The 19,343-nt window shown below is 39.5% G+C and overlaps 3 protein-coding genes and 2 long non-coding RNA genes across 5 annotated transcripts; all 5 read right to left on the bottom strand.

Moving 5' to 3' along the window:
- Positions 1-1,002: 1,002 nt before the first annotated feature.
- Positions 1,003-2,851, bottom strand: apnl (actinoporin-like protein). Its single transcript, XM_080905284.1, has 3 exons — positions 2,552-2,851; positions 1,951-2,081; positions 1,003-1,847 (listed from the first exon to the last, which is right to left on the bottom strand). Exons 2-3 carry the CDS (start codon positions 2,052-2,054, stop codon positions 1,391-1,393), a joined length of 561 nt encoding a protein of 186 aa, XP_080761410.1. The 5' UTR covers positions 2,055-2,081; positions 2,552-2,851; the 3' UTR covers positions 1,003-1,390.
- A 265-nt stretch (positions 2,852-3,116) lies between these two features.
- On the bottom strand, positions 3,117-5,954 carry LOC308411309 (uncharacterized protein). The gene is given in 4 exon segments (XM_080905194.1): positions 3,117-3,790; positions 3,793-3,935; positions 5,416-5,524; positions 5,808-5,954. Coding segments are annotated over 3 exon segments (525 nt in total). The 5' UTR covers positions 5,520-5,524; positions 5,808-5,954; the 3' UTR covers positions 3,117-3,512.
- A 4,318-nt stretch (positions 5,955-10,272) lies between these two features.
- On the bottom strand, positions 10,273-11,295 carry LOC308412211. The gene is made up of 2 exons (XR_013974539.1): positions 11,215-11,295; positions 10,273-10,700 (listed from the first exon to the last, which is right to left on the bottom strand). It is a non-coding gene; the product is annotated as an uncharacterized lncRNA (long non-coding RNA).
- A 1,110-nt stretch (positions 11,296-12,405) lies between these two features.
- On the bottom strand, positions 12,406-14,208 carry LOC308412210. Its single transcript, XR_013974538.1, has 3 exons — positions 13,785-14,208; positions 12,712-13,517; positions 12,406-12,553 (listed from the first exon to the last, which is right to left on the bottom strand). It is a non-coding gene; the product is annotated as an uncharacterized lncRNA (long non-coding RNA).
- A 940-nt stretch (positions 14,209-15,148) lies between these two features.
- Positions 15,149-18,496, bottom strand: LOC308411368 (uncharacterized protein; the record flags this gene model as incomplete). The annotated part of the gene is made up of 4 exons (XM_080905249.1): positions 16,563-18,496; positions 15,730-16,319; positions 15,218-15,435; positions 15,149-15,164 (listed from the first exon to the last, which is right to left on the bottom strand). The coding sequence occupies exons 1-4, from the start codon at positions 16,762-16,764 to the stop codon at positions 15,149-15,151; spliced, it is 1,026 nt and encodes a 341-aa protein (XP_080761375.1). The 5' UTR covers positions 16,765-18,496.
- Between the last annotated feature and the right edge of the window lie 847 nt (positions 18,497-19,343).

Raw genomic sequence — 19,343 nt, 5'->3', positions numbered from 1 at the left:
GTGCAGAACCTTTGATCTGAGCTTCTTTGTGGTTTGAACTGTTAATACGGCGAAACCACCATAAATCTAATGGGAAAACAGAATCAGGAAGGCAGTATTGAGATTGTAGACGGAATAAGCAGAACCTATAATAACCTCATACAAGATGTGAATTAAGAGGAGATATTGTGCCTTCTTTGTGACAAGCTCACAGGGAAATTTCCCTAAGGTTAATGACTGTCTCTTCAAAGAATTGGCTGTGCCATTACTGGAAAATAAAATCTGATGACGACATTACACAACAAGATGGTAATTTCTACCCAATTAAATAGTTATAAGCTTTTAGTAAGTATCACAAGTTACAAAAATAGGGTCTTCACCCAAATCTCATCCAACTTGACAAGATGATAATCACAAGAAAGCAGATGTAAGTTATCTCAGGTTTACTGCTTCGTAAAGATTAAGTAATGAGCTTACATTACAAGTTATTACTGCAAATTAACAGTAAATGGACTGGTTCTAAAATAGCACTTTTCTACTCTACTTGACCATTCAAAGCACTTAACATGCCTCATTCACCCAGTCATACAGTATCTATCCCAAGGATACTTGGCATGCATACTGAATGATCTTTTGGCTAACCAGTAACGCAGACTTGCGTTGCATGTTTTTAGAGATATTGAATGCTTTGATTTTACAGAAAATTTTGTAATTTAGCCGTAACATAGCTAATAGCTATTACAATTTCATAAATAATACAATTGTTTTTCAAGTGATACCAAGACTTTGACGAAGTAGAATTCAGCCATGGGGGGAGGGGACACCCAAAAAGAAACAGGACCCTTTGTTTTTGTCTATATCAATCCCACTTCAGATTGATCCTTATGAAGCCTTTATAAATGCACAGCACATGGCGCATGCTTTGGAAATCTCATTTTTTAAACCCTTTGCATCTTCTAAACTCAGTCAACAGACAGTCATACACAAATAGCTTCAGAAAAAAGGTTTATTTTATTCCTCAGACTACAGTGTCAAGGTAAATACAGACAAGCTTTCAGCGTATTTCATTAAGCTATATGCCCTCATCCTCCGGTGAGTCATCCTTTGATTTCCATTTCTAAAGATTCCATTTTAAAACTGAATGCTATTGCAACAGAGAGAAGCTGTGATTATACAGTGTGTGCGTGTGTGTGTGTGTGTGATCGGGGGCTGGGAGGGTGGGGGGTGAATTTATAAACAAACTAAATTCATATCTTAAGCAGATTTACTGAAGGGTAATATCCAGGTATACAGACACATGTCAGCAACAATGCCTGCTGTATTAGAAACAGTCTACCAGGAAGAAGCAGAAGGCAGAGAATGAATTCTGCTGTCAGGAAACATGACAAAAATACTGGTATCAAGGGGCCCTTTAATATGCCTGCTGGCCCATGGGTGTAAGAAGCTTATCCCACACCTCTACCTTCATGATAGCTTTGCCTAGAGGACACATAGTGGCCCTGATATCTAGGCGGTTACCCATGTAATTGATTCCTGACCCAGTGGCTTCCTCCCTGACAAACCCATGTTCATGCTGATTCTTCTCGTAGTACATTTCTTTGTACAAATCCTTGTCACAGTTACGGCCCCTTTTATAGATGCCCACTGCAAACCAGTTCTTGTACAGGTTGTAGTCCCAGGGGACGGAGAACATGAGAGCCACAGTCTCAGCGAAGTCATTCTGTGACCTCTCGAAAAGGTCATAGGTCAGTACACCAACAGCTCCTGTTGCTTTGCTGCTGGACTTGGTGAATGTGCAAACCTCTGTCTTTAGAGGGCGCACTGTAGGTTGCGGTGGGTTGTATGCATCCCCATTCTCAAGGTATACCCTAATTAGTACACAAATAGAAAAATGCATTCAACATTTTTTTTTTTTTGGTCTTCTATGTATTTCATATAAGCCCGAAAAGTCACAACACGGGCTGGGCTTACCTGGGGTTAATAAGGCAGTAGCTGTTAGCGAGATTTGATATTTCGATGGTCACACTTCTCTTGCTGCTCACGTCAGCAGCTACAGCTTCAGCTGTCTCTGTCATGTTGCAGTGGCTGCGAGCTCTGTTGATCTAATAAAAAATAATTTAAATGTCAACCAGCTCATACCTGTAACATGGATGTTTATTTCCTCCTAACTGCAGTGAGAATCATAGGAATAAACTTATAACAATATAGAACTCAGGTTCGACCTCGTCTCTGATGATGTACTCTAATATCATTCCGCTGACCTTCAAAAGCACACATCGACTGTCACTGCGTAAAAATAGTGTATTTCACAGGCTAATGAGATTTTACAAGAGAACATAGAATTGCTGCAGTCTTTTAACAGAGTGTACCACTCCAGTGACAGTACTTTATAATTAGTACTACACAGTGATAAAGTTAGAGTGAAAATGAAAGAACATGATCACTCATTTTATCAACAGATACATTAAAGAAATCAAACAAAAGCCTCATCAAAGTTCTATATATCTTACAAATTATAAGAGCTAGGAGAGTCATTGTTCTAAATGTATTTTCCCTAAATGAAGTGACTTACCTGCTGAGAAGCGTTGTTAGTACTTGAAGTCCAAAAACAGTAAAAGTTGCTGGTTGGTTTTCCTTTTTTTGTCTTTTTCTTCTTTTTCTTTTTTTCCCCCCCAAGGATATATTAATCACTCAGAAAACCCTCCCAATTGAAGTACAACCCTGCTTAAATACAGGATAGCACACCCTCTTTCCAAACACACGACCCACACGAAAAGAAGACTATGAGAACAAATATTACTCTTTTCCCCTGTGGGATGAAACAGCCACACCCTAGCCTGTGGCTAAATTGAACAGTTTCCTACAATTTCCCATTGGATCCCAACCACTGAGGTGAGCCCTTCAAGACTATAATAACAAGACATGAATGTGTTTTGGGACTGTCATTCCTCTTGTATTGTGAAACAGTAAAAAAAGCAGATCAAACAAGTTGGGACAGACATTTCTGGAGCGATACTTTGCTTAGTATCTTGCTGAAACTCTTGCATTCCAAATACCACACAATCAAGCAAGATGGAGAGTCTAACAGCGAAGGAAGAACAATATTGTTTTTGTAGAAATTAAAAAAACATCTTCCATCTGTTGTTGCTCATTAGAATTGGACGGATCCAGATAAGAGATTAAAAAATGATTACAGTTCATCAGTAATAATGAAAGCATATGAATGAAAACATATCCCACTCAAAGTAGCACAAGCATTGGGTCTGAATGCTTTATTACCATAATAAACGAAAATAGAGTATTCCGTGTACATGAGCCCAAGAGCTAAGCTAATGGAGAATCAATGAGGTGGCTGTCAGATATTGATATCTTTCAGCAGACACAAAATACAGATGACAGCAAAATCAGTCTTCCTCTTCTCCTAAATGTTTTTTTTTTAGGATGACAAGAGTCGTCAAATCAAATGAAGTTTATTTTTCTGCGACTAGAAAAACAAGAAAACACAGAAAAGCAGAACACCAGTAGACTGCACACTAATGACCCATTTTATCATAGAGCTCCACTTTAACCATGGCTTTTCCAACAGTAGACATTGTGGCCCTCAGGTCAACATATGTTGCCTTGTACTCCAGCCCACAGCCATTTGCCTCAGAGCGGGTGAAGTTGCTGAGATCCTTCCCATCATACATCCGGTCATACAGCTGTTTGTCACAAGCACGGGATTGCTCAAACACACCCATGGCCAGCTGGTTCTTATACAGGTTGTGGTCAAAAGGCACAGAGAACATGATCGCCATGCGCTCGGAGCAAACTGCATATGGAACAAATCGTAGGTTAGAATGCCGACGGCACCCGTGGCAGTGTTGTCATCCTTGGTGAAGGAGCACACTTCTGTCTTGGTGGTACGAATCGTGGGCTGGGGCGGGTGTTGACAGAAGCCACTTTTCATGTACACCCTACACATTAGAGCAAGAGATAAATCCTTACCGTCACTAAGATAAGATAAGATAAGATAGAACTTTATTAATCCCTCGGGTGGGTTCCTCTGGGAAATTCGATTTCCAAAAAAGCACAGCACCGACAGAAGTTACAGAGTTATACACACACACATATATATAAATACAGAGACAATATAAATAAAATATACGAAGGGGATAAATAGAATAAATAGGAATAAAAATAAAAATACAAGTGAATTGCACATTTCAAGTATTGAGTCTATTGCACCGTTGACTATTTACAAAAGTATTGCACAAAAGGTATTGCACAGTGAGGTGAAGAGGCACTACAGCTTAGTTGTTCCCCCCTCCTTTGTCCTCCTGTTTCCCCTCCCTCTCCCCTCCAGAGAGGAGTTAAACAGTCTGATGGCGTGTGGGACAAAGGAGTTTTTAAGTCTGTTAGTTCTTGTCTTTGGGAGAAGCAACCTGTCACTGAACAGACTCTTCTGGTTGTTAATGGCCGTGTGCAGAGGATACTAATCAGTTAACAACTTTTATGTCACACTTCTCGTACTTTTGATGAAAAAACACACTTTTGTAACTTTTGTGGAGATTGTCAATTTACTTTTTGAGTGTTGGGCTTTCCAGGGTGAAACATCTTATGCTGATGGATGGAGTGTGACTGGGAGTACTACTGTGGACTTCTAAGCAACAGTGAGTGTACCTGCATGCGATGTGCAATGAGGCAGTGTGTGTCACTGCATGATGGATAGGTGGATGTTCTCAGCAAAGTAATGTCACACATGAAAACCAGCCATCCAAAATATGGCCTGTCTTCCCACAGCTAGATAAATGTAGAAGGATGGCACAGATTCCAATAGACATGAATTGTTTATATTTATTTTGTTGCTGTGTTTTATTAATTTTTTTCTCCTTTTTGTGGTCGGAGGGGGGGAAATCCATATTACATTGTTGAGAAATACAGTAGGTGGCTATATAAAACTAATATTTTATTAATGTTATAATAGATGGTGCACTGCATTTTGCTTGCAGTGCCATTGAGCCCTCCTTGTGAAATTTAGGTTTATGAATTATTAGAAAGAACACAAGGTGGAGATTGTGGTGACCCCCAAATTATACATGGCTGTTATGCAAAAGAAAATAATAATTACATATATGTAACTTAGTTATGCTTTTTTTTTTTTTTAATAACAGTGATTCACAAACACTAGGCAGCCAAACCTAATTATGAATTGCAGGACATGTCACTTGTTGTTGCTTTTAAGAGCTTAGAAGCAGCATTTTAGTGAACTTAATGTATAATGTTGTGAAGTTTCCATTGTTCATCACAATGTTTTTCCTGCAATGTCATTCATTGATTTATGTTTTATGAAGTAAACATTCAGCCATTCAGGTCTGGCCCTAAATGCTATCCATTTATTTTCTCAATTAATCAGTTTTACAAGTGTTAAACTGACAAAGACATTTGCAGACTTACTTGGGGTTAATGAGGCAGTAGCTACCGCTGACATTGGTTATTTCTATAGTGCAGTTTCTGTTGGTGGTGAGAGTGGCTGACACAGCCTCAGCTGTTTCTGGCATCTTGACTGCAAGAGAAGCAGGATTGAAAGCTTAGAACAATACCCACTGACAGTTCACCAGCTAGCAGCAACACATTTAATTGCTGAAAAGATTAATTACCTCCAAAAAGCTGGTTTATATCTCTCCTCAAATATAATATTCTCATAAGAATTAACTTAACATGACGTAGGCGTGTTTGAAAACGAGTATACCTTAAGTATACGAGAACAAGAGAAACGTTGTTTTTACAGATGATAACCAAGACAGAAATAAGTTCGAGTCCTATTATAAGTAAGCATAATTAGGTACCTTTTAGAGAAAAATATGTGCGTTGTGCCAGACAGCAGCGTCAACTTCTTTTTCTCAGGTCTTGCAGAGAGCGTCTCCCAATTTCTATTCTGTGTATGTCCTGCACATGTGGCAGAATTGACAAATAAAGTTGACTTGACTTGACTTGACTTGTGTGATTACACCTCCACAGTGCTTGTGCTAACACAAGCACAGGCGTGTCCATCGTGAAACAAAAGTACCCCATCCACTGTGAGAAATCATATCTCACAAAGAAGCAAGCACCTAATATTACATGATCACAAGATTTAGCAGTAATCTCTACTTTTACTCAGGGGAATAAAAACATTACTGTGCAAATTTTTTACTACATGGTTAGCATCAAATTTCCAATAAGGTTTTTATTATGCAGCATATTTTAGCAAAATCATACAAAATTACTCCTCTGCAGTTTAAAATTTATCTCACATGTTATTTTCTATGTCAATACTTACTAGATTTAGTGAAAAAAAATTGTATTTTAGAATTTCTAGTCTTCCCCATCTTTTATGAGTCCATTTCCATCCCCAAAAATGAATTTAGTAAAACTATTCAAAGCTTGTGGAATATTTTCATGTTCTGTCTTGCTTAGGCTGATGCTACAGTCACTGGGGATTACTCAACTGGCTGCTTGTTTTCACAAGTGATGACTCGTGATACATTCCTTTGGGAACCTCCAAACATCATTAGCAGTTTTTACACACTTTTTTAGCTCGTTTCACTAAATTCCCATCCAGACTGTGGAATAGAGGAGGAGTTAATTCCTTCTTTCCAGTACAGTAACTAGCAAAAACACTGCATTATGTAACAACACAACACAATACAGTACAGTGTTATATTTTTCCATAAGTTCACAAGGCACGGGGATCTTCCAGAATAAGTTTGTTTGGCGGTGTGTTCATTACTCCACCAAGCAGCTCGAGTAATATGGCAGCTGTTGTGTTCCATTTATCAGATGCCCGGCCCTTGATTTAAATGCTTCAGCTCCTGTGCTTGAAGTCACCAGATGGCACCAAACATGCATTTGCAAAAATACATTTGCACTACACACACTCTTCAAGTTAATGTTTGCTTTCTGATGATTAGCCAGTGACCGTGGCAGAAAATCGCTGACAAACATTAATATATTTAGCATATCCTTCAATGTCCCATGACAACAGCAGTGAAAAGAAAATAAGAAAGAAACAGTGGTCATATTATATACCTTACAATTCTAAAAATCTAAGAGAATACAATATTAATGAGTTTATATAACCAATCACAGTAACATGTTTGAAGTTTCCACACTGGACACTAGAATAACAAATAAACTCAAATTCATCCAAATTAAAGTAATATATTGTCACATGGCAGATTTATTATTAAATGACCACGATACATGGGAAACACTCTTCTGTGACCTCTCCTCTGCCGCCACCCTCAGGCCAGTCTCAATGTTTTAGATGAAACATTTGATCTTGAGTGTTGTTTTAGGAAGGAGTATGCACTTATTAGGAGTATGCATTTATTGGCCTCTTCATTTGTTACACTTTGTTGTATTTTAGGCATATTTAGTAATAAAATAATGGACATGGTCAGCAACAATACTGGTTTCAGATAGGCTGCGGCATTTAAATAATGCTCACTTGGGACTTAAAATATCCTCCACACTGCTACCACCAGTCTGAATGGCTGTTATAAGGGATAATGGCTTTCATGCGTTTATTCTTATTCTTGTTGTTTGCACAAAACCCTGCCCCTGCCATCCAAATGCTGCAGCAGCGATTGAAACTCATCAGCCTAGATAACTTTTTTCCAATCATCCACTCTCCAAATTTGATGAACTCTTGCAAACTGTACCCTCAGTTTCCCGTTCTTAGCTGACAGAAGTGCTGCTGCCCAAAATTAGGTGTGTTGTGCATTCAGAGATAGACTTCGGCTTACCTTGGTTGTAAAGAGTGGTTATTTGTGTGGCATTATCTTCCTATCAGATTAAAAAACAGACTGGCCTTTCTCCTCTGACAAGGCATTTTCACCCAGAGAATTGCTGCTCACTGGATATTTACCCTCTCTTTTTTTGCATCATTCTCTGTAAATCCTAGAAATGATTGTGCAGGAAAATCCCAGTTATAAGTAAATACTTATAAGTAAATATACAGCCCTAAGTACTGTCTCTTTTTAGCTACACTTTTGAGGCTAAAGGCAGAGATCTTTTATCCTGTATTATGACCTATTTTAGATCACATCCAGAGTAGGTCTGTAAAATTTAAACACACCGAGTTATCTTTCGGAGAATGGTTAATAAAAGGCAATTGGGGATGTGACAAAAGGCAGAACATTAGTAGTCGTGAGTTGCTGAGCCTTTGAAAGTCTTATGATGACAAAGATAAATGCACGCTGAAGACGAAGCCTTATTTGATTATAGCGGCTGCAGTCTCTCAGCCTCACGCCACACATGTTTTTGTCCATCCCTTACGTTCCTTCTTCACTCTGTTTTATGTTGGAAAAGTGACTGTCAGTGGACTGACGCTATTAATCATTTATTTTGGAGGATGATAGATAGCAGCAGAAGCCATCATTATCCAAAAATCTCAGCAGACACTGAACAAATACAGCATTTAATAGGTCCTCCTGAACATTATGTGTCCATCACTGCGCTTGTTTACTCTTCTACCATTCAGCCTTGATTAAAATGTAAAGTGAAATGTTATGTCAGCATGTTGTCACCAGTGAAGTTTTACTGCTCTGAAAATAGCTGAGCTATGAAACACAATCATGTACAGCGGTAAAGGTTGCGCCACAATCAACACCTTGTTGAAATTATATAGCTTAGTAGTACAGTAGCTACACCTCTACAATCAGCAACAACTGCAGTGGGAAGCTGGAAGAGTAAAATAGGAATAGGTCAGCCACACAAACAATATCACAATATTTATGGACTCAAATAAAGCGGGGATCATAACAAAAAGTGACTTTCAGTTTTTTATGTGATTTTAATGGGTGCCAAGCTAAGCCAACAGAAAACCACTGACGAAAGTGTTGAACACTGGAATAAAGAAAATGCATTAGAATAAAATAAAATACACAATTAAAAAATAACAACACAAAAAAGCATCAGATGACATCATGAATTGTTAAAAACTTTGGTTGGTGAACTGTTAGAGTTCTAATTCAGCTCAATTTAACTTTTTTTTATATAGCGCCAAATCAAACCAAATCACAACAGTTGCCTCAGGGTGGTTTATGTTGTAAGGTAAATACCTTATAATAATGATATTTGAGTATTGTGGCACTAATTATACCACTTTTGCTTCCTTTTTGTACCAGTGTACAATGCAGTATTTGGAAAACGTCAAGTAAACTGAGGTAAGTACAAAGTCTATTCAAAAGCATCAGTTCCTGTCGCATAACTGCTCCATTTTGTACTTATTTAGTGTTTATGAGGCAAACTGAGTGAAGTGCATGGCACAAAGGAGGCAACAAGCTGCAACAATTTCCTGTTCCCCAGCCCTCTATTTGGGTCAAAAGTGCAACAATCTGTGTGCCAGAGATGACAAGAACATTTCAACTGCAATGTAAATGTAATCATTTTAGACCTCCGTATGACTAAATCAAACAAAGACTGACTCGTGTCTTTTGACAGCAGGGGTACATTCAAGCTGAAAATGGTGTACAAGTTTTGCTGTAATTTCCATGTTTATATGTTTTTTCTCAAAATGCTCTGCATCTGTGTACAACATGTTTGGATCATAACTAGAAAACAAAGCTGTAGCTGCTGCGATATCACACATTGGGTTTTACTCTTAATTCTGAAGCTCAGTGCTGGGATTTTGGCCACTGTCCTGTTAAGTTTGTTTGAGCCGGAAGTTACCATGTCAAGTGCTGCTTGTTTTCTGCATCTTTTCACTTATTTTCTCTCCCTTTTTGTTTACTATTGCCATATTACACGTGGACTTGTAAATAATAAAAGATATAGATAAATAAATAAAGACAAGAAAATTGAATTAAAATAAAAATACAAACAAGAGGAGCCTATAGAGAGACTATATACACTGTTAAAAAAAATTCCGTTATAAAACGGAAAAAGTGCTGGTAATTAATTACCAGCACTTTTTCCGTTATTGTACGGGCACTTCCGTAAACCTTAAAACGGATATTTCTGTAGATTTACCCGAGTTTTTCTGTACCATTGACGGACATTTCCGTCAAACCTAAAATGGAAAATTCCGTATTTTCCATAAATTTCGGAGTTATTGCACAGACAATTCCGTAAACCCTATAACAGATATTTCCGTAGATTTACCTGACTTTTTCTTTACCATTTACGGACAGTTCCATCAAACCTAAAATGGAATATTCCGTATTATTTAAGTACTCAATCCATACCATTTACGGACACTTCAGTCATCCTAAAATGTTTAATTCTGTACCATTCTCTATACCGTTTACCATCAATAAAGCACAAATGTAGAATCACAGCAATTATTTATTTCCTTTAACAGCTGCCAGTGCTTTAAAGTGATTTCACTTTTTGTGGTGAATGATTTGCAATATTTACATTACAACCATTAAAACATTCAGAACATCACCTTCACATTCAGATAAATTTTACATACATAAACCAGCTGTTCTCTCAAAGAAGTACAGCCATGTCCTTTAACAGGGAGATGCCAAATCTAGCAACTTTTTAGCATCCACAGGCTGACAGGCATTAATAACAAATTAATTTGTTAAATACAATGACAAAATAAGACAATAAAACTGCCAGCATTGCTGTTGCTGTCTCACCTGTCAGTGCAAAATGAGGAGCCCCCTCCAGGAGGATGCAGAAACCTACACCTCCAACTCCACATATCACACCGACAGGCAGAGCTCTGCAACCAGTGGCTGACCTTTCTACAAAAAACAAATAGAACATTAGAAGTATTACATTATACAACTTTTCTATAAAACATCAGTGCAGCAATAACAACCATGACCTTAGAAGGATGACTGTGCAACATGCCATAAAGAGATTTTTAAAACTCTTAAAACAACTTAAAACTAAAAAAAAATTAAAACTTACACCTCCAACTCCACAATGACAGGAAAAGCTTAACTGGAATGACAAATATCGCCCACCTTCCCTCCCCCGTAACATGGGGGATTTGAAACTGCAGCATGTGTGTTGTGGGCATCTAGTTAAAACATCTGAACTCACCTAATACTGTAAAAATCTGTATTTCTACTCCCAAGCCCCATGTTTTTGGATTCGCCTTTGTGTGTGTGTGTGTGTGTGTGTGTGTGTGTGTGTGTGTGTACATTCAGTCCAAAAAGGTATTTTCTGAGCTCTGAGAACAACTCAAATGGCCCATTCAGATTCCTTCTGCTTGCATTCAAATTCCTTCAGCTGAGAAACCAGCTTGCACACCTGTGGAGGAATGAAGTGCCGTTTCTTCCCCTTCTTCTCTGCCTTGGAGCCTCGCTCAGGATTGACCCCAAAGAAAACTCTGAGGAAAAAAAAAAAACAATAGTGATATGCAGACAAAGTTTGCACATGTAGTGTGGCTTGACAGGAGTGGAGCAGTTCAATAAAATCCTACATTTGTTTTCTTCAATATGCCCCTATGTGTGAACCTCTCTATCATTCTAGTTGACCATCTGTCTAGAACCCAATGTTGTTGTGGTGCTGGTGCCAGTGGCTAAGCTTATCTCTTCCTTTTGTCTTTTCAAGACACATGCATTCACACTGCGCATATACAGAAATGTTTGCAAGGGTGAGAAGTCTGCTTATCACCAACACATGACAGCATGCATCCTCAATGTGTATGCAGGGATATTATAAATGCACAGAACACAGAAGGGGATAGAAAACACAGTTGACATTGTCCTATCAAAAGGTGTAACAGCACATTTGAACACGGACTGTCCTGGGGGTTATTCAAACATGGAGTGGAGAAACTGTGACATTCAGTGCACGTTACACATCAGTACAAGTATTAACATTTGGGCATGAATCCACTATGTAGTATTTTTTAAATTAATATGTTTAGTCTTTCCTTCGGGGGGGGGGGGGGGGGGGGGGGGGGGGTCCCTGGAACAACATATTTTGAGTTTGGGGTCTGCAGCCAAATAAATTTCAGTTTGTGTGTCTTTGACATGAAAAGGTTTGCCCACCACTGACATAACCTGGTCTCAGGTGCTAATGGTTTTAAAGAGATAGCTCAAACGAATTTTGTGTCAACAATCCATTCTGAGAAAAATATGTTTTTGCTCCATTTCCCAACTAGAATCATGTTATGTTTGTTTTGTTATTGATTGACTTAGGACACTATTTAAAGCAAAAAGCCTGTTACCTGCCCTTTAAAAAGATATGACACATTTATTCCAACAATAGTCTTCAACAGGGAGCTACAAAATCTCTGAACAAATCCATATTCAGGGGGATCATAAGCCAATAACAGCTGATCTAAAAGCTCACAGCATGTGACGACACATTTTGAGCTTGTACATCTCAGACAAACGGGTTTAGTGTAGATTGACAAAAAGCAGGTCAGGTGCAGAAAGGCACGGCAAAGTCACATTTACAAAGTATTTCCAAACAATGAGTGCTTAACTTTGCATGAATTCGAGAGTAAAAGCCATCTCCGGTGGGTATTGGACGTTGCAGACATAAAACATGGAGAAGACGTAGCTCAAGGCCACAATGGGAGAGGTGATGTGGTCATTGACAAGTAACCCATCAACAGCAATCTTGAATTGCTGGTCACCTTAAACACAGATAAAAACCATGTACCATTTACAAAAAAAAAAAAATCCTATATTTTAAGGCAAGCAAAACATTTCTTTAATAAATATGACACAACAACAGCTTATAACAACTGCTAACAACAGCTTGCTGGGATACAAAAAAAGATTAACTACAAACCTCTGATTAGGATGCACACATTCCCAGATCTCTGATGTTGAACTTCTACAACTGTGCCATCAGCAGCGTTCTGACGTATGGATTTCTAGTGTGGTTCCCCAGCTGCACCAAGGCCGATCAGCAAGCACTCCAGCGGGTGGTGAAAGAAGCTGGCAGAATTATTGGAACAAGTCTGCCAGAGATCAGTAATATCTTCCCCACTCGCTGTCTGAGGAGGGTGCACAGTATCCTGCGGGACCAACATCACCCTGCGCGCCACCTTTTCCATCTGCTGCCCTCAGGGAGAAGGTACAGGTCTATACAGGCCAGAACATCCAGACTGGCCAACAGCCTGTATCCACAGGCTGTGAGGCTCCTGAACTCTCTGCCCCCCTCTCACGGACAATAACCATATCCAACTTCTTAATAGCAATGAACTGGTCTGCATTGGTGCATCATATCTTTATTCTCTTCCCCCTCCTGCCCCCCCCCCCCCCCCCCCTCTTTCTTAAATAGATAACTATCATATCTGATATCATATCTCACAGTACAATAATATTGAATGGGTTGCATTGTTGTATTTTGTCATGTTTCTCAGGTCTTTGTCTGAATTTCTACGAACATTATTGCTAAGGATTGTCTTATTGCATTGGAGTCACACTGGGTTAAATATGTACACTTGGGTTTTAAGGGGTATTTATTATTTTCTTCTTTTTTTTGGGTTGTATGGAAGCCCCAAACGCAATTTCATTGTTCTTGACAATGACAATAAATAAATAAATACTAAATGGGGTCACTGGGAGTTCGACTTCAGGATCTGCAGAGATCTGTTTTGGTGACAGACATGATACATGAATTAATGTTTCCAGTGCACACAAACCTGCTGGCAAATTGACTATCTGCTAGTGTCTTCATCAGACAGAGGTAGCCATTATGCACAAACATTAATGTAAATAGTTTATAGATAGAGAGTTTATAGAGAATATCAGCAGCACAATTAGGGGAATCTATACTTCCTACTGTGGTTGGTTACTTGGTTCACCACTGGATGCAAATAATTATCTTGCACACAGTTTAAAATCTACAACATCTACCTCTTTTTTGTGGAAGAGTTTATAAGAGTCTTCCTTGAAGTATTTTGAAATGCCACAGATGAGCTGTATTGGACCTTCGCCCATCTTCATCCCTTTGGAGTCAAGGAAGTCATTGATCCCCTTTTCTTTTTTGGAAAGTTCCTGTTCAAGGTTCAAGGTGTTAATTTTGTACAAGTACATAAGACTAACACTCATTTTCGTTTGGAGCTATGGAGAGAATTTTGAAAAAAATAAAAATAAAAATGAATTATTTCATTTTCATTTGCAACCTGTTCTGTTTTGATCTCAAATGTCCTGCTTTTTTGGTTGTCACTTCCTGATTTTTGGTCTCAAATCTATTCCATTTGATTGTTCATCCAAGTTATTCTATTTGATTGGTTGCCAGTTTATCTTTTTTGGTCTCAACTCTCTTTTTGGTTGCAAATCTTTTTCTGATTGATTACTGTAATTGTCGGGCTATAAGCCGCTACTTTTTGCACAAGCTTTGAACCCTGCGGCTTTTAGTCAGGTGCGGCTTTTCTATGGATTTTCCATGATTTTTGTGATATCGTAAGACGATTTGTTTTGTTTGTTCCGCTGTTGTACGGCACTACGTTGCCTGGCGGAAGGATCGGGGTTCAAGAGTGGTATGTTAGTCACATGTCCGTCCGCCAGGCAACGTAGTGCCGTACGAAGTAGCGCGAAAAACAAACTTCAAAGTAGCGGTACGCGTTCAGCGGGAGGCGTGGATGATGAGCGGCGATAAACTTGCGAAAAGCAAGTTATGCTCAACTCCACCGGTGGATTCTGACAGCGTGGAAAAGTGTGAAAACATCCACGATCACCAACGGATTTTGAAGGGCTGGACTGCTGCATGATGGAGAGGAGGACACCGCCACGGCCCTTCAGAGGGTGTTCGACTCTGACACTGACAACGAGGATTTCTTTGGTTTTGAAAGTGACAACGAAGGAGAGAAGCGGAGAGTGGATGACGAAGCCATCCTGAGCCTGTTTGTATCCGACACTGGAGGAGAGGACTTTGGTGGTTTTAGTGCGCAGGAAGAAGAGAAAGATGGTGAATGACTGACTTTTCTTCTTGTTAAAGCCGTGTCACTGCACCTGAGCCTAAAAGGTAGGCCGAATCTATTTTTCTGGTGTGCTGTAGGCTACTGTTATGTACTACATGTGCAAATATGTACCCATAACTTGTTTTTCAAAATATTAATAAAAGTGATGTCTCCAAACAGCCATCTCTTTCCTGACAATTCCCTTTGTGCATATTCTCTTACATATGATAAGTCAACATTGAAACACCTGCGGCTTTTAGTCAGGTGCGGCTAATGTATGTACAAAACAGGATTTTCCCCTGATTTTAGCTTGTGCGGCTAATATTCAGGTGCGCTTTGTAGTCCGGGAAATACGGTAATAAAGACAAAATTCTCTCCATATGGAGCAGCACAGCACAATCATAATAATAACAATAACAACACACCTGTGCCAGCTTGTTTTGTACAGAGAAGCCAAGGAGTTTAGATGCATGATCAAACAGGTGAGGAACTTCAAACAGGAACGGCCACTCGTCCTTTACAACGGCAATAGTGGTATCATCATCGTTGAGGATTTCACGCTGAATGGGATATGTTTCAGTCATCAATTTTCGAACAGATGACTCCTAAAGATATGAGGCAGTTAGACAAACAGTCAAACAGTTAGTCAAACTAACCAATTAAAATAATAAAACGGGGTATCAATTTCAATTGACTATGGGCATAGTGATCTACAGACGATCTACAATTTCACAATGTGTCCTAAATTGTACTTGGACCCAGACCTTATCGCATTACTCCTGCTATATACTATTGCTGTGTGAATGGTTGTATGTCTAGATGGTGGACTGTAGGAACCGAATTGCCCTTCGAGGATTAATAAAGCTTTCTGTATCTGTAATGGATGATTGCAGACCCACCTGAAGATCCTGGGTTTGAAAGGCACGTTTCAACTCATCTCGTTTAGACAGCAGGTCTTCTCTACACACGGCCCCCTCAATGATTGGATCCCACGCCACACATCCATACAGATCTGAATTCCTGGGCCTTTTCTTTGTTGAATTTTCACCCCCTGCTTGCCTCTTCAGTGAGCTTTGTGGCCTCTTCATATTTTCAATTCTGTGTTCCAGCTGACGAAAGAGAGTTTCAGAACCATCTTTTGCAAAAGGTTTGTTTCCAAACGGCTCTGTCAGCTTGAAGGAGGCAGGATATTGTCCTACAATCATACTGGCGAGTTCCCTCAGCTTTTGTCTACCAGGTCTTCCTGGGTGTTTATGGAGGTAATCTTCAGCGACGATCCGAACCATCTCTCGTCTGTCTTTCCCCATTATGTACTTTTTTTCACGCAACTCATCCATGACTTTTGAGGGAAATTTGTGCCATGGTACAGAATATGTGTCTTGGGATGGGGAGTCGGCTGTCTCAGGTGGTGTTGAGGGCAGCTGAAACCTCTGTGGTTCAGGTGTTGATGAGGGGCCAGGCCGGGTGAACTGCGGTGGAGTTTGTGAATCTATGGATGACATGACAAACATCTCCATAAATTAAACACATCACAATTGTTGCAAATCAATTAATACATTGGTCCTCAATGTTCAGTTTGGGTCAACCAGGAATACAAATGGACCTAATTATGAAAACCAATTATAGAGTAATTATTGCCATGTACAGCTGATGGCAACTTTTTTTTACATTTTTGGAATAAACCTTTGTAGTTTCAGAAAACTTGCATTAAAACAGAGGGGCAAAAACTCACCTGCTTCCAATGCTTTGACAGCTCTGACGAATCTTTTGCACTGAATGAATGGCAGAGTGTCTTTAATGTCCTCCGGGTCCACAAGGCTCAGGTCATCTACAGAGAGAACTCCTAATTCCTCCAGTTTAGCCATGAGTGTATCCATCTGATCGCTACTGAGCGATGGCATTGCTTTCTTGACATAGTTTTTCACAAGTTCCATGTTGGTGTGTGTTTAAGAGGAATGAGCCACCGAGTACCTCTCTGGTAAGAATAAAGTGGATGATAATCATCAAGTTTGTTCAAATCATGGCAACTGAACAGGTCAGAAGCATTTTCATCAAGTTCATAGAGTCCAAGATCAGGTATCCAGCTGGCAGTTTTCCCTCGAAGCAAAAGTAGGACAGTAGTTTCATTTTTTACAAAAATGCTTGCTATTTGTCCTAACTGCAGTAGTCCTTTTGCGTAGCTCAGCATTCCATTTGCATATGTAGTGCCTTTAACCTGCACACTCTCTGTGACAACTGAGTTACTTGAGTTCAAATCAAATTCTCCAACCACTGTCTTTATGTTCTGGTCATAGAGCTCTGGATAGAACCGTGTTGAGTCTGAGACATGAACCTGGGAACGAAACAAGGTACCACAAGACTGATAAGCCTGAAGCAACTGGTGCCGTTCAGCCAGAGACTTGGTTACATTTATGAAGTTCTTACTTGCCCTAATGCACCTTTTAAAATAAGAATGTAATGCCTTGTGCATAGGGCTCTGCTCGTATATACTATTCCCAAGAGATGTTACAGTCTCCCTTGGAACACCATACTGCCCCAGTTCACAGGCTAGTGCATCCACAGTATATTCCTGTTGAATATCACTTATAGTTCTCATTTCATTTGCTATTTCTGTTATTGTGGAGGCTGGAACCAAATATTTTGCCTGTAAACCCAAGTAAAACTGAGCAAGACTCTCTGTGAAGTTGTCTTTCACTTGATCACTGCAGAAATTATCACTTTGTTCTGCATCAATGTTAAAACTTTCAGGTTCTTCAGGTTCTACATGTGATCCTTCACCTTGGAAAGACCGTTCTCTTGGTTCACATATATGAACTGGGGCTATCTTGGTAACATCCCACCCTTTATGGTATCTGGAAATATGCGTTAAAAAGGATGACTTTACATTGAATGTCTTAGAACATCCATCAAAGGGACACGTTACAGTCAAACCCTCATCTATGTGACCACTCAAATGACACTTTAAAGTTTTAAGATCATCATATTCACTGCTGCAAAAATTAAACAAGCACCTTAACTGTACAGACACATTACGGTTCCATGTTTGTGTGCTCCTTCTGTCTACATGAGCTCGTGACATATGCACAGCAAGGCTACTGTATGTGTTAAACTTCCTTCTGCAATCCCTATGGCCACATAAAAAAGATACATTATTATTATTTCTGTGTGTTCGGCAGTGTTTCAAGTAATCAGTCGAAGACCGAGCGTTAAAGCCACAAATGTTACAAGTCAACATTTTTAAGAGATTGAATTTGCCAATTGACGGATAGCCAGAATCAGAACAGAATCAATATGAAAACAATAAATTTATATCAGCACAGTGAAGCATATTCACTTTTCAGGTACCTTCAAATAAGTAATCTGCGTTGGGCTGCATGGGCCACTCTCTTTGGGCTGCAATGTTTTCTGCAATGAAATCTGATTCTACTTAACTATCACCCCTTTTAATTATTACCATGTTCAGTTGCATGCTAACGTAACACAGCGAGCTATAACAATACACACATGTGGCTAATTTACACACATACACACACCCACACACACAAGCGCGCGCATCCAACTTATAGGCTAACGTTAACTTTAGTTGGGCAAACCACGCTTCAAAATAACGCAAAACCCACACATTCAAATGTTACCATGAAACACACACGGCTACCAACTGACTATCGAGACCAAATTTCATGTAAGAGGGAGGGGAAAAATGGTTTTTGACGTACTTACGAAGCGCAGGCGGCTGGCTAATGCTAACGCAGCTAGCAGCAAACGTCCACTCACATACACACCACTACCAACTGCCTATCGAGACCAATTTAATGTACGAGGGGGAACAAGGTGGCACTCCATTCTCATTCTCATTCCACACAACCAACCTGTTTCCAACTTTCCTTGTGACTTGCAGAAATTTAGGTAGGCACTGACCGCACTGAAAGTAATGGCGTCGGAATATTCTGGCTGGGGGAGAAAATTCTGCCTTGCGCAACAGCAAACTTTCCGTATTTCACAAAACGGAGCGAATCCGTAGCAAATCCACGGTAAAGAGACCCCTAAATTTACGGATTTTTTTAACAGTGTAGCTCATCTTGGAAAATTGAATTTGTTTGGCACAACAGTCCATTCAGATGCTGATTCTGACTGCAAGACTTACCAGATATGACATTTAAAAGAAGATGAAGAAGATGTTGCTGTGTCTGCATGAGAGGGTGGCGTTCTAACTTATCAGCTTGTTAGCAAGTTGCCTCATAAGCTGTAAAGGTACATTGTTTAGACGCACATATCTGCTGACTGATGATGCAACAACATAAAACTCTTGGACGGGCACAGAGAAAGCAAAGCTCTTTGCCACATAGGCCAGCCAAAACAGTTACACTCATACCTCCAGCATCCAGAAATAGATGATTTATTTTGCATTAGAACTGTTAAGTTTTTAATTTTTTTAATTATTATTTTTTAATTAGTAATTTCAATTTACAAGTCTATGTGGATTGAGCAAAAGGCAACCTCTGAGGCTAAAAAA

Source organism: Rhamphochromis sp. 'chilingali', assembly GCF_963969265.1.
Source record: "Rhamphochromis sp. 'chilingali' genome assembly, chromosome: 15".
In the NCBI taxonomy this organism is placed as follows: domain Eukaryota; kingdom Metazoa; phylum Chordata; class Actinopteri; order Cichliformes; family Cichlidae; genus Rhamphochromis; species Rhamphochromis sp. 'chilingali'.
Note: the sequence above shows the minus strand (reverse complement) of the source record. Positions and strands in the feature narration are given on the sequence as shown.